Genomic DNA, 14,297 nt, shown 5'->3' on the forward strand with positions numbered 1-14,297 from the left:
TTCTTGGAGAGGTAGATGAGGTCATCCTCTGCATCTTCTCCCTCCATGATGGCACAGCTATCTGCAGCTGGAAGTTCACACTCCTTATCTCCTGCAGTCATCATTAGCTTTGAGTACTTATACTGCAGCCTAAAGAGAGGGTATTAATACTGTTATACATACAGCAGCCTTCATTTATCCCCAATTTATCTACAATTAGGCTTATAGAGACAAAAGAACACATTCACACCCATCTTTGTAGCAGTATGAAGTTGTATGTTGTTCTTTTGTCTTAATTTCATTCGCTCACAAAGTCAGTGTTGTACAGTACAGTTATCTACTATGAATTTACACTTAAATTCATGGAATTATGAGACTGAGCACTATACTATACTTTCGAGTGGAGATTAATAGATCAAAATATGTAATCTATCAATCTAGATATATGATAAAGTCTTGGCCAAAATGCAATTCCAAATGCAATGGGCTAAAAACAAATATTTTAAAAAGTATTTTTGTTTGAAATAACCAAACTAATGTATTTTTCCTTAAGTTGGCATTACTCGATTAACATCTATCGAATATATTTTATTTTATTAAACAATAATGTGGGAAAAATACTTGTTTTTTTAACTAATTTTCATTAGATCAAATTAAACCTAGGTAATTTCACCTGTATGCTGCTTTGTTTTCCACCTCAACAATTTTATTACTGGATATCAAAGAAAGTACAAAGTAAGTAAACCAGTTTTTGGTCCCATTTTTAAGTATCACTTTCAGTAATGAACTCTCACTTGCGTGTCCTTTTCCAGAAGTAGCAGCTGATGGTAATGAGCAATATAGCAGCCACAGTTCCGATGGAGACACCAAACTTCAGCCAGAAGTCCAGCGTCACACAGGCACTGACCTTCTGAGGAGGCAGTGACACCCCACCTGTGCACCTCAGAGGTTGTTGCCACACATAGGTAGTCCTCTGAGAAACAAAAAACATTTTAGCTACATTAAGTCATCTAATAAATGGTCAAATAAAAACATTCAGAGCGGGAAAATAGTCTCATTCACAAACTGTTTGGTCTATCATGATGTGAATTGACATGTACCTGAATTCCTTGGATACAAGCACTCACAATCTCCTTATAGTTCCTTTCAGAGCAGAGAGGACAGGCATACTGGGAGCGCCACAGGAAATGGAAGGAGCAGCCATCACAGGTGCCCTCTGAACAGTTGCTATACCAAATGCACACATAAAGAAAACAAGCAATAAACAGCAATATTCTTCCATCGTCTGAGTTGGAATACATACATATAACCAGTATTACATTTAGTCCCAAACCATACAATATTCACCGCACACACTTTCAAATCAGTGTCTTGATTGGTCTTGTTTTTTTTTCTTGGAACAGCCCCAAAAGTAGCGAATTAAGATATTTTTGATTAAATCAAAATATTAAATCTGCATAGACAGCAATGCAACTACCATGTTCAAGGCCCAGAAAGGTAGTGAGGACATTATTAAAATAGTCCATGTGACGTCAGTGGTTCAACCTTGATGGTTCAACTAGTGGTTGAACCACTGATGTCACATGGACTATTTTAATAATGTCCTTACTACCTTTCTGGGCCTTGAACTCAAAATATTCTGAATGAGACTGAAAAATATCTTGATTTGTCTTCCGAAGATGAAATATGGTCTTAAAGGGATAGTTCACCCAAAAATGAAAATTCTGTCATTAATTACTCACCCTCATGTTGTTTCAAACCCGTAAGACCTTCGTTCATCTTCAGAACACAAATGAAGATATTTTTGATGGAATCTGAGAGCTGTCTGACCCTGCATAGACAGCAACGCAACTGAAATGTTCCCAGACAGAAACGTAGCAAGGAGATCTGTAAAATAATCCATGTGACATCAGGGGTTCAACCGTAATTTTACGAATCTACGAGAATACTTTTTGTGCGCGAAAGAAAAAAAAAAACGACTTTATTCAACAATTTGTCTTCGCATCACCCTAGCGCCATTTTGGAGAATAGCATTTTGGAGACAGCGTTGCTGTCTACGCAGAGTCAGACAGCTCTCAGATTCCATCAAAAATATCTTCACTTGTGTTCCGAAGATGAACAAAGGTCTTACGCGTTTGAAACAACATGAGGGTGAGTAATTAATGACAGAATTTTCATTTTTGGGTGAACTATCCCTTTAATTAAATCACAGCCTTTGTGATTTGATAATCACACTAAGCAATTTTGGTGTTGTGTTGATTAATGGTGCAGCCCTACCCAAAAGGAAAAGCTATTTTCATGTTGTACCTTGGTAGGGAAACATGGTTCTTCAGTGTTACAGTGGGATCACATCGGAGCCTAATGGAGGCTGATCTTCCATTTTTACATGCTTGTGTCGTTTCTCTAGATCTGTTGACACCATAATGGGAAGAACATTACAGATCAGTCTGCTGAGGTCAACAAAAATAGTTTGTGAACGTGATTATAATTAACTTAACATTAGAATAAACTTAACACAGATCATTGCAAGCAAGTACACTCACCTGTAGTAGAATATGACATCAGGCAGCTCTGATTCAACAGGAAAGTTGCCATCCAATGACGAGATGTCATCAAATTTGAAGTCAGTTGTCACTCCTGAGTATAAAAAGTTGGCATCTGATGAATCCACAGGACCCAGTGGGATAGGTTTGTTTGATAGAGATTTCAAAGCCGTGGTAGCACTCACCGATTAAAGTATCTCCAATACTGAAGGGCTGAGAGGACACAACACTCTGACCCCTGACCTCAGAAGGCACTACGGTAGACTGACAGATGTAGCCTTTTACATCCCTCTTGCTTTCAGTTACATTTTCCACACAGGATGCAAGAGCCCTGTTCTAAATGAAAGAAAGACACACTTGAATGTTTCATTCTGAGCTTATAACTCAGACATCACTGCATACTTTACACTTTAGTCATTCATAAAAACTGAATCTGGTCTAATTTATTCTCTTACTTCTGTCCCACACAGCGCCACACTGAAATGGTGGACATACTGCAGCCCTTTACTGGTGAAGCGTGGGCTGCTCTGGAAGCCAGTGACATTTGCCAGCGGTGAGAAATCATAATTCAGCATCTCTCCTTTATGATGCAGTGCTAAAGTACAGTCACTCATGCACGCAGAACGGCCCTGTGAACAGAGAGGACAAACATATTTAACAGAAGTGAATAGATATATAAAATAGTTGGAAAGTGCATGATTTGTGAAAATCAATATAAAGAAAGTGACTAACAATATGCATACACAATAATAAAATATTCTAATGTAATCATTATTAAAAATAATAATATTCTTTATTTTAGGGTTAGGGTTCTTCTTTTGTTTAAATAAATAATGCTTACTTCATTACTGTAAGTATTGGGTCCGCAAGGTATGCAGGCTTGCTTTCCGATTGGCTGCTCGGGCCTGATGATGGTATTTGAGGGACAGCTTTTACACACTCCTGTGCCGTTCAGCATGTAGTGTCCTGGAGGGCAGGGGACGCAGGCAGACTCAGAGTCAACGGCAGCCAGAGCACACTGAAGACATTCTGACGCCACACCCCCAATCACATTAGTGAGGCGAACAGAGTAGATCTTAGCATAGTCAGAGCTGTATTCATTTTTCTGTAAGACAGACACACAGCCACAGATCATCAAAAGAGTTTAAATTATCTGTTACTTAACAGTAAAAAAAAAAGTACAAACAAAACAGAAAAGTAAAAGATTGTAGTTTAATCTTACCATACTGAAGAGCCCAGTGCGCTGAAAACCCCAGGTGAAGCTAACAGTGTTATTGCTTTTAATAAGATAAGAGTAGGACTGCTTCCCTATAGTGCCAGACCAACTCTCCACAATATTACTCCATTCATTTTGCCCCTGCAAAGAGATATAGACAAATCTTAGACAATTAATAATACTCTGCAAATTAAGGAATATAGAAATTATAATAATTGTACCATTTAAAATTTGGGGTAAGTAAGATTAAAAAAAGAAGAAGAAGAATTGTATTCATTAATGATGCATTACATTGATCAAAAGTGACAGTAAAGACATTTATAATGTTACAAAAGGTTTCTATTTAAAATAAATGCTGTTCTTTTGAACATTCTACTCAAACATATTCCACAAAAATATTAACCAGCACAGACTGTTTTCGATATTGATAATAAAAACTGTTTCTTAAGCACCAAACAAGCATATTAGAATATAATATAAATACAATAAAAAATATTTTAAATTATAATAATATTTCACAATGTTACTAATTTTACTGTATTTTGATCAAATAAATGTAGTCTTGGTGAACATAAGACACTTCAAAAATGTTCTTCAAGCTGTAATTGTAAATGTCATATATACAATGGTATAAAATACAGTCAAACTCACTGCCATGAAATACAGTTTACAATCAGCTGTACACTTTGTTTCAAACACAAATGTTATTCTGGAAAGCTGAACTCTCTCATTGTCTTCACTCAGGGAATGAGGCAGGCTGGAAAATGGAAAAACAAAATATATTGAGTAAATTATATTAGCCCATGTTTATGTCTCTTGTATTAGCGTTAATGTTGTCTTCATAATGAGATATTGAGATCATTAATACAATTCTGTTGCTATTCGTTATCATATGCATGTGCTCACCTGTATCCAGGTACTGTGAGTGTCAGCATCATATAGTCAGAGTCCTGATTGCTTGGTGTGGTGTAGATGTACTCGCCTGCAACCTCCCAGCCTGTTACAACAAAACCCCAATAACTCACAAACATCTATGACAGAATGACTCTGTCTACAAAAACTTCAGCCATAATCAATGGCTCACTTAAAATTTTATATTCAATTATAAAATAATATCAAATTTGCATCAAATTGTGTGGAGAGTTAGTGAGGGGATATTTAGGCCTACCTGTGCTCCTCTCCACGCTTCTGTATTCTGAGCTGAAGACTGGACTCCTCATATTGTTGGGCATTTTGTTCCACCATTTATATTCAAACCCCACAACTGGTTCCGTTCCAGCAGGACACTCTGAGCATTCTAAACACATGTAACATGATTGTTTATAATAGTGAGTTAAGTTATTGATGCACTACAATAATGTACTAAAGCATACATTTAGTGTTATATACACATGTAGTGTTGCCATCTAGAGATAGAACAGAGATGCATATGCTGTCATAGGTGAGTGAAATCGTTAATTGTTGGCTGTTGGCTGTCTCTCTCTACCTGTCCCATTTGAATAGAAGCCATGTGGGCAGGGTTCACAGATGGAGGTGTTGTTGGAGAAGAATCCTGGATTGCATGGAGGGCAGGCCATCATCTCCCCTGAAGCCGGAAGCTGCACTGCCCCCTCCACACTCTCACTGCAGATCTTAGGCTCGATCCATTTATACATCAGTTGTGTCTACATATATATATATATATATATATATATATATATATATATAAACAGTCAGTTGTCATCTGGAGATGTTACATCAATAAAATAAAATAAAATAAATCAAATCTCTAGATTTGTTGGATTTTTTGTGGTACCTGACCACTGGAGTCACATGGTGTGTGAGTATAGAAGTAATCAGTCGTTGTGCAGGGCAGTCGCTGTAGACAGGTTCCAGATCCAAGTCCTGGGGTAACACACACAGGACAGAGGAAAATGCCCATGGCATTAGGAAAAACACACACTCATTTAGATAAAGTGATAAAACACAGTAGGCAAATCCCATAGAGTACATGCACTGGTGAGTGCAGGTCATTTACATGAACATTTACTTTCATGAGCTTGCATTTAAATGCTTGATCACATCTATGCAGATATAACGTTTAAAGACCTTTACAAGGCATTTGTTGGGTGACCACCAGCCATTTAAAATAACTACGCTTACATGCATCAGGATTTTCTAGTATATGACTGATATATTTGTTAGTTTAACCACAAAATCATTCAATAATTATATCAACAATTCAATATCTTTTCATGTTTTTATAGGATTATTTTAATTAGTACAATTAATGTAATGTTTATATATTTTCTTTCTTCTTTTAATTGAAAGACTTCAGGATAATTTATGCACCTGCATAAGGAGTATAAATATGTTGTAAATACTCCAATGTTTCACTTACAAAAAACATCCTGTAAACATTCATATACTTGTCTAAGTACAGAGGGAAAAAATAACACAACTATGAGCAATAATGAATGTGAAATGATAACAATAGCAGCTGATGACTGACCTGAATTAACATGAGCATTGCTTTAAAAATGCTGAGACACACACCTGAATATTTGTCCGCCTCACAGGGTTGGCACGCAGTGGCTCCCTTATTAGAGTACGAATTAGCAGGGCATGGCACACAGCGGGCAGCCCCTGGTTTATCACTATAGGTACCTGGCTTACAGTGAAAACACTCAGATGTATACGAGACACCTGAAGAAAAGGTCGATTGTTATTTACTAAGTCAATTCTTTTTTAAGGTAGTGCACAATGAATTGTGATGGATAAATACCTGAGATGACAATGTTCTTCAGTAGAACCGATTTGGCAGTGTTAGCGGTCAGAGAGAAACCTGTTGTTCTCCAGTACAAGACATTGTTACCACTACTCAGCTGCACCTGGTTAGATAGCAAGAAGAAAAGGTTTTGTGGCCTGAGGCTTCAACGTATTCTCTAGCAGAAATGTATTTACACAAGAATCACAATTGTAGGAAACTTTGTATCATCGTGTATTCAAACATTCCATTCCATCAAACATTTCTTATTTCTCGGTTTAAGTATTAAAGTAAATAAAAGTAAATAAGCTAAAACTAATACCTAAACAGTAATTCATATTATATAGACCTATTTAAAAAATCTAATATGACAAAACCACAATAAAATTAGTAAAGCTGTAACTAAAATGAGTGAAAACAAAAAATATATAAATATCCGCAAGCTTTGTGCCAGGAGTTAAATGTTTACTTAGATGACATGTAAATTATTTAACAGACATACATTTGTAGACATCAATTATTTAGGATTTTAGAATGCCTTCTTTAAAATATTGATCCAAAAGGTGACGTTCAATACAATAAAACTTTGTAGGCAGGTTTAAAACAGGTTACATTAAATACAGTGTGACACCTCACAGCTGCTAGTGCGGTAACAGTACACATACATCAGAAGACTGATATATAAATGTCAAATGTTTGTTTTCTATGTTTGTTTGGATTAGTTTAAATATGCCAGTCATGCAGGCACTTTGTGCTGGTTTCTTTCTAATCTTCCGCATTTCTAAACATCTGCACATAAAAGCCTTTGGTTTTCTCGCTGGGCTTTTGTTAAGGCTCTAGTCTTTGTCAAGCTGATGTGGAGCGATTTGTGCAGTGAAAAGCTCCACATAATTCTGAATTCAATACTCTCACAGGTGAGTTTTGCTGCACATCTGTGCGTTTCTTGTACCCTAATTACTCATTTAATTATATTTAATTCATGATTATATGTATAGATATATATATATACTCTAAAATGCTGGGTTAAATACAACCCAATAGCTGGGTTAAAACAACCCAATAGCTGGGGTTTTCCCTTTTTAACCCAGCGCTGGACCCAGCATTTTTTAGAGTGTATACACACACACACACACACACACACACACACACACACACACACAATGTTGGGTTTCCATGTTTTATGGGGACATTCCATTGGCGTAACGGTTTTTATACTGTACAAACTGTATTTACTATTGCTCTAGACCAGCCCTTCACCTAAACCTACCCCTTACAGAAAACTTTGTGTATTTTTAGATTTTCAAAAACTTAATTTTGTATGATTTATAAGCTTGTTTCCTCATGGGTCCCCACAACGACAAGGATTTGATGAGACATTTTATCCCCATAACGTAGGGTTTACCAGGACCACACATACACACACAGACTTACATAATGGTAATCCCAATCACTTTCTGATATCTTCATCCAGCGACGCTGAGAGTCTGTAGACTGACACTGGTCATTCTGAACCTGATAGCACATGCATATCATATCCCATATCATGCAGTATCTAACATTTTCACATTTGTGGTTGTTATAAAACTCAATTTATTAATTTTATATTGCCTATTATACGTTATTTATAAATTAATCATAAAAATGCACTTAATACAAATTCAATTTAACTAACCATAATTTTTTTTATTCTGTATATGTATATATTTGGGGTAAAATATATAAAAATATAGCCACAGTACTTACATAAAACTCAAAAAACATGTGGTTGTCTGCATAGAAGTATTGGAAGGACACAGATCCAGGCTTCTTTAGACTCACAGCATATGAAAGAGTTGAAGTGCACTCATCTGTGTTAGACGCAATATAATCACCTTTTGGGATCCATGTTGAGCTGCACAGATGCAAGAGACACATGCAATGGGTCCCAATTAGAGCAAATTTCCACAAATGTCCATTCTTCAGTTTCATTTTAATTCCAAAAAATTCAAGGTCCTAACTCGTCAAGCACTTTTGCATAAACATTCTGTGCATGCAATTACTGTTAAGTGAATGTTGAATGGCTCAGCCATCCACTTGATCTTGAATTTTAAGCACTAGCACCTGTTTGCATGTCCTGAAATGCTGTAGCTCTTATTTTTTTCATACATATATGAGTCACTCACTTGGAGCAATTTGTGTGAGTGTCTCCTAAGTTCATATTGATGCCATGGCTGACAAAGCCAGTGGGCAAAGTGTCCCACTCGTCGAAAGCAACACCCGTCCCAAGAGAATAGGTCCCTGAAACGCATTTCTGACACTCTTGAGTCCTCATGTCCAGAAATTCGCCTTCATTACAGCTAAACGCTGACAAAAGAGAAATAAACAACAAAGATGAAAGTATCTTAATGCCTTTCTAGCTTTGAAAACCCTTCACCTGGTAACATAGCATGCTAGAGACCGTTATCTAGTAGTGGCGGTGTGTGTGTGTGTGTGTGTGTTGTAGTTACTCACTGCAATGGGTGCCTTTGACTGGATCAGGAAGGCCAGTGCAGGTCTCAGGCTTGTTGGGTATCGCTACTCTCCATCGAGAGCCCAAAACGTCACAGTCTGTGTACTCAAAATGATAATCAGACTGCAAAATAATGAAACATACAAAAACAGCTGCATTGAAATGTCATTCATTTTGAAAACAAGACAAAAGGACCACTGCAAAATGGAGTTTTGTGCAGGGTAATACATTTGTTGGCATAATTGGAGATATCAACCACATAAACCTTATTCAGTAATGACCAATTTAGTGTTTATGTAAGAAAATTATATTGTATAGTTATCTAATTAATGTAGAAAAAACAGATTAAATGATAAACAAGCTGACGTGGAGTGTTAGGTAGCTACTCGCCAAATAAATAAATACAAGGAAATTAAATGTTGATTTGAGTTGGAATTATTTTATATTATGTAATTTATACTATCATAAAGTTTCTGCTAAGAAAAAAGCTTTCATTACAATACTATATTACAGCAATATTAAAACTGCAGTGGTCCAAAGTCTGTCTCTGAGTGCTTTTAAGTAATGTTCACTAGTTGATAGCTGAGATGCACAACTTGTCATTATGTGCTTCACAGACATAATATAAAATTGTAGTTACCAACATCTTGTTTATAATGTTCCTCTGGATTATATCTCCTTTTAAAATAATGTGTCAGATCAATATTTGAACAATAGGCGGATCCACCCACTGGAGATCAGCTTCAAGGAAGTTTCAAATCCTTGTCTAAACAAACAGTCTTTAGCAGGTATTATTTACTCACCATGGCAGGAGAGCCCGATAAAATAAAATCTTGAATATATATTAACATTAACATCTCCAACATCTGTTTATCAGTTTATCCTAATTTAACTAAGGACATAATAATCTGTAACAAGATGCTTAAATGCTTAAAGGTGTGGTTTAAATGAAACAATTATTTAGACTCAAACTAAAGTGGTTTGTATATGTTGACAGCTAACTCCCCCAAAGAACAAGCAGATGGCAAGAAACAAGAACCTAAATTAAACTGACAGAATGGCACCTGAGGTAACAGCAGACACGTCACATTCACAGAGCAGATCAGAATGACCCATGTGGAATGAAACAAGATTAATAGTTAACAAGACCTCAATGTGACGAGTGGCCGTGCTTCCTAAGTGCTTTGTGTTAGTGCAGCAACATTAGTAACGTTTAGTGAGAAAGAAAGAAAGAAAGAAAGAAAGAACGAAAGAATGAAAGTTGTTCTGAGCAAGCAGTCCACATAATAATCCCCACATCCATATATATATATGATGAAACCGAGAAACCAAGGCAACAGAACAGACTGACATTTGTTTCTATGGTGTCTCTTAGGGGTCAGATTAGCTGATGAATCTCTTACTCCCACAGAAAACAAGGTTTTTTGTTTTGTTTTGTTTTTTTCCACAAGGTCAATGGCAATTTTCACTTGGTCTATTTTCAGTTATATTTGCAACAATAAAAATGTTTTAAAATTATATTATTATTATTATATACAGGTATATCAGTTCAGGTACACCAACAACAATGCAGCCGTTTGTCGGCTGATCATAACAGCAGATGCCCCTTTCACACAGCTCTCTAGGGCCAACGGACAAGCTTATCTAGACATGATAAAGTAAGTGTGTCACCCATTTCCATGATTATGTTCACTCTTATTCAAACAATTATTTTCTTGAGGGAAAAGAAGACAAGAGAGCTAAAACATACATACAGCAGAAAGGAAACAAGTTTACTGAAAGCTAATATTGATGATGCATGTGAGCTTTTTATTAACTAAGAAAACATCCAGCCCACATCCCTTATTTGCTTTATTAACTGATATGAGCTGTCAGGCTTCTTTTTTTTTTCATTTGTTCCTGGATTAAATTTTATATGGTTTCTTATTTGTAAAGTGGCGGCTTCACTGTGTATGATGATGTGTACAATACAGTTTTCTCAGCATGTAACCAATGGGGAGAAATTATGTTTTCTGTTACTATTAATGGACCTCACATGATATATATTTTTATAGAATGTGCTGGCCTAGTCCTCCAGGATAATGTTGAGTGTTTATAATGATCAATATTTCCATCAGCAGCAGTATTAGCTCACAGATGTGTTATTCTGTTAATGTGTGTTCAGCCAGTCAGCCAATAATTTCAGTGCATTATGTAGTTCTAGCAGCTGTCAGAAATAAACAGCATATAATAAGTAGTTCAAACTTTTTGAAATTACGTTATTTAAAAAGACTGTTGTAGAATCTCACGTTACAGTCTCAGAAAACCTGTATAATTCACAGTAAAGTAGCACCTACCTCTTTGCAGCTGGGTAATTCCGTTGCCCCCGTTAAAAGTAAGTGAAGCAGAAAAATAACAGAAACGCCTTGCGTTCCAGCATTGAAAAGCACATGGCTTGAATACATTTCTGTTTCCAAAAGATACGTTCATTCAGGAAAGGCGTGTGACAGTAACAGCCGTGCTGTAAATATTGCTGGGCTTTTATCCAGACACTGTTTGCACATACTAAGCGTGTAACGCGCTCAGCTCTCCTATTGGCCAGTCTCTTTGGGATGGAGTTCCAACTGCTAACGTGTCTCTCTTGTATAGATACATGTCACAGTGTTGCCAGTTTAGCAATTTTGTAGCTAGATTTAGCGAATTCCCCACCCCTTTTGAGACTTTTTCCCAAAGTTTAGGGACAGATAGTGCAACTTCTTGGACAAACCTTATCTAAGTTCTCATCTTGCCCACTGATCTATATTCATCTTTATATAGATCAGTGAATTTGCCATTATGTCATCTAATGACATTTAGCCACCAGTTTTAGCTACTTTCAATTGAAAGCAGTTGGCAACACTGCATGTCAAGACATTAATTTTCGTAAAGATTAAAAAAAATTACATTAAGCACCAATAACGCGGCTGAATAACAAACATTATAGTAATGATATGAGGTCTACATTTGGGGGAAACACAATTTAGTACGTATAGCAGCAAATTCTGGGGAAACTAAAAAGCTTTTTTTGGTTGTTCTAAAAACAACGCGGTTAACAGCCACCTAATCAACTGTTAATAGTAAAGTTGACACCAAAATGCACTTGTCTGTAAGGTTAGTTTAGTATATTTACGTCTCGAGCTGCGTGGTGCGGCAAACCTGACGCTCACTAACTGGTCTCTAGGCAACGGTAGGAGGGACAACAAAAAAGTCGCAAGATCTCAAACCACCGACCTGTTACATTCCACCAGACTCATTTGGATATATTGTGGAAAATATGCCACAAGAACGAGATCCTTTTCCATTTCCGCGATATGAGAACGATTATACATTTACAGGGAGTGAGGAAATTCAGGTAATTCAAACTTTATAATTGGCCACCCTTTTCTATTTACACATCTAGTTCGTATGCTTTTTGATTATAGCCTACATTCGTGTTTACATATTTCTCACTTTTTACCTTGCTTGATCAGAAACTGGCATATGAGAAGCCAGCCCACCTCGCACAGAATGACGAACCCTGGAGGAGACTCCATTACTCGACAACACAGGCCAGCTCTCGCCGAAATGTCTTTCATTACGACACTACAGTGAGTTGATGTAGCTGTACCTCGAAGGAAGATTTGAATCTGCTTACTACCACTTAAAAATGACCATAGGCAACCTAAAGTAAATCCAAATATGTTCTGATTTAAAGCTTCGTGTTTTTGAAATGTACTGACTGCTAAAATGTTGTCACAAGGCACCAAAGAACAGTCTGGACATTCATCTGAAATCCACATACGATCATCATCTAGGATTGTTTCAAAACAAAAATCAAACCGTGACGCAGAAGGAAACTGTTGCATTGGATTATGGGTAAGGCCTCTAAATAATTTAAATTGAATATATGAAGAGTTTATTTGCAAAAACAGGCAACTCCGTTTTTATTAATTTTCATAAGTCATGTTTTTTTTATTGCGTTATATTTTATTATATGCGCTAGTTAGCTGTATTTTTTAGTTATTTAATCAAAATAACCCAACTGGATTTTGATTGATATTAATTGGAATGCAGGATTGAAAAAAACATGATTTTTTTTTACATTTTTAAAAACTGAGTTCTCTGTTTTTGCAAATAAACTCTTCATATTTTATATGAACAATGATATCCATTGATTAAAACTTTACTTTTTTTAAAGAATTTATTTTATTGGTATGTCAATAAAATAAAAAAAAGACACCCAAACAGCTGTGTGTTATTTAGTTTGAAGGCTCGGTAAGGCTAAAACTCGCAGCCATTTTGATGAATTTTTTCCCCACACAGGACACTGAAAAACAAAGAACTAGAAGAATCAATGCGTGAGACTGAAACCAAAAGAATGAGAGTGTGGGTCGACACCCAGAAGGCTTCTATATACAGTATTAAAGGGTCCATAGGTGAGATTTAATACTCAACCCATAAGAAAGAGATTCTTAAAAAAAAAAAAGCTACAGAGTGTAACCACGGTGTTTCTTTTATTTACAGAGTCTCATCACACCGCCTCTACAAACCGAGGTTACTCTCGTAAGCATGATGGCGGCTTTTACTCCACGTAACACAATACATATGATATACAAGTTAAGATGGGTTACCCGTACTCCCACAGGTTGGTTGTTAAACAGTGGGTATCAGCAATACCACGTATAAGGGCTTGAACAAATAGAATAAAAGAACCGTAGATATGCCGGTGTGGTCTCTTCTTTAAATGAATACAATACATTTGAGATGCTCACTGACTTCAAGGACTCGCTCACTGTTAGAAGTAATGGTGAGATCAGAATCGCCGTTATACTCAGTGAACAAGCAGAGCATACTGGACCGAGATCCAGCACCCTGCCTGTTCTAGTGTATCTGATCGATTCATCATTTCTTACCACAGTTTCAACTGTGAATGCCCAGAGTTTTGTGAAAAGCCTCACGATCATCGCTACAGAAGCTCCCGAGTCGGTTATTATCATCTCTGTATCCGAGCAGGGCAACAACTCGGACCAGATCAAATAAGATCACGGTGTAGATTTTTTTTTTTTAATTATCTCATTCACTTACACACACACTCTCTCACAAAACACAAACATTCAAGCACACAATCAACCACTCTCACACTCACTCCACACACGCGCGAACACATTCACTCAATGACCTCACATCCTGGTTGACGTCAATAAGTAGCACTTTGGAATCATGGGATTCCAAATAGCAAGCCTTAAAAACCACACTGCCATCTTGTGGCTGGTTACGGTAAGATTTTATAAATTGAGAAACAAGCGCAGTATGTATGTATATATATAT

General features: G+C 36.6%; 2 protein-coding genes across 2 annotated transcripts in view; one reads left to right on the top strand and one right to left on the bottom strand.

Annotated features, from left to right (window-relative positions):
• The window catches only part of LOC107549964 (UPF0577 protein KIAA1324-like), a 14,080-nt gene extending 2,491 nt beyond the window's left edge, over positions 1 to 11,589 (bottom strand). Inside the window, exons 1-20 of the mRNA XM_016231152.1 lie at positions 11,309 to 11,589; positions 8,975 to 9,095; positions 8,647 to 8,827; positions 8,228 to 8,375; positions 7,916 to 7,996; positions 6,503 to 6,608; positions 6,274 to 6,423; positions 5,534 to 5,622; positions 5,225 to 5,402; positions 4,907 to 5,035; positions 4,645 to 4,735; positions 4,390 to 4,495; positions 3,745 to 3,879; positions 3,364 to 3,627; positions 2,978 to 3,151; positions 2,708 to 2,858; positions 2,523 to 2,616; positions 2,287 to 2,388; positions 1,080 to 1,206; positions 774 to 952 (exon numbers count right to left, since the gene is read on the bottom strand). Coding sequence (XP_016086638.1) covers positions 774 to 952; positions 1,080 to 1,206; positions 2,287 to 2,388; positions 2,523 to 2,616; positions 2,708 to 2,858; positions 2,978 to 3,151; positions 3,364 to 3,627; positions 3,745 to 3,879; positions 4,390 to 4,495; positions 4,645 to 4,735; positions 4,907 to 5,035; positions 5,225 to 5,402; positions 5,534 to 5,622; positions 6,274 to 6,423; positions 6,503 to 6,608; positions 7,916 to 7,996; positions 8,228 to 8,375; positions 8,647 to 8,827; positions 8,975 to 9,095; positions 11,309 to 11,416 — 2,714 coding nt within the window. The 5' untranslated portion in view covers positions 11,417 to 11,589. The remainder of the gene's footprint in view (positions 1 to 773; positions 953 to 1,079; positions 1,207 to 2,286; positions 2,389 to 2,522; positions 2,617 to 2,707; positions 2,859 to 2,977; positions 3,152 to 3,363; positions 3,628 to 3,744; positions 3,880 to 4,389; positions 4,496 to 4,644; positions 4,736 to 4,906; positions 5,036 to 5,224; positions 5,403 to 5,533; positions 5,623 to 6,273; positions 6,424 to 6,502; positions 6,609 to 7,915; positions 7,997 to 8,227; positions 8,376 to 8,646; positions 8,828 to 8,974; positions 9,096 to 11,308) is intronic.
• Positions 11,590 to 12,161: 572 nt separating this feature from the next.
• cfap276 (cilia and flagella associated protein 276) lies at positions 12,162 to 14,168 on the top strand. Its single transcript, XM_016231153.1, has 5 exons — positions 12,162 to 12,342; positions 12,461 to 12,577; positions 12,730 to 12,845; positions 13,293 to 13,405; positions 13,494 to 14,168. The coding sequence occupies exons 1-5, from the start codon at positions 12,265 to 12,267 to the stop codon at positions 13,562 to 13,564; spliced, it is 495 nt and encodes a 164-aa protein (XP_016086639.1). The 5' UTR covers positions 12,162 to 12,264; the 3' UTR covers positions 13,565 to 14,168.
• The last annotated feature ends 129 nt before the right edge of the window (positions 14,169 to 14,297 follow it).

This window comes from Sinocyclocheilus grahami, unplaced genomic scaffold (assembly GCF_001515645.1).
Source record: "Sinocyclocheilus grahami isolate Dianchi unplaced genomic scaffold, SAMN03320097.WGS_v1.1 scaffold384.1, whole genome shotgun sequence".
NCBI lineage: Eukaryota > Metazoa > Chordata > Actinopteri > Cypriniformes > Cyprinidae > Sinocyclocheilus > Sinocyclocheilus grahami.

Coding starts and splice junctions, on each gene's coding strand:
- cfap276 (XM_016231153.1), top strand. CDS start 12,265: ATGCCACAAGAACGAGATCCTTTTCCATTTCCGCGATATGAGAACGAT. Junction 12,846..13,292: donor ACTGTTGCATTGGATTATGG/GTAAGGCCTCTA, acceptor TTCCCCACACAG/GACACTGAAAAACAAAGAAC. Junction 13,406..13,493: donor CAGTATTAAAGGGTCCATAG/GTGAGATTTAAT, acceptor TTTTATTTACAG/AGTCTCATCACACCGCCTCT.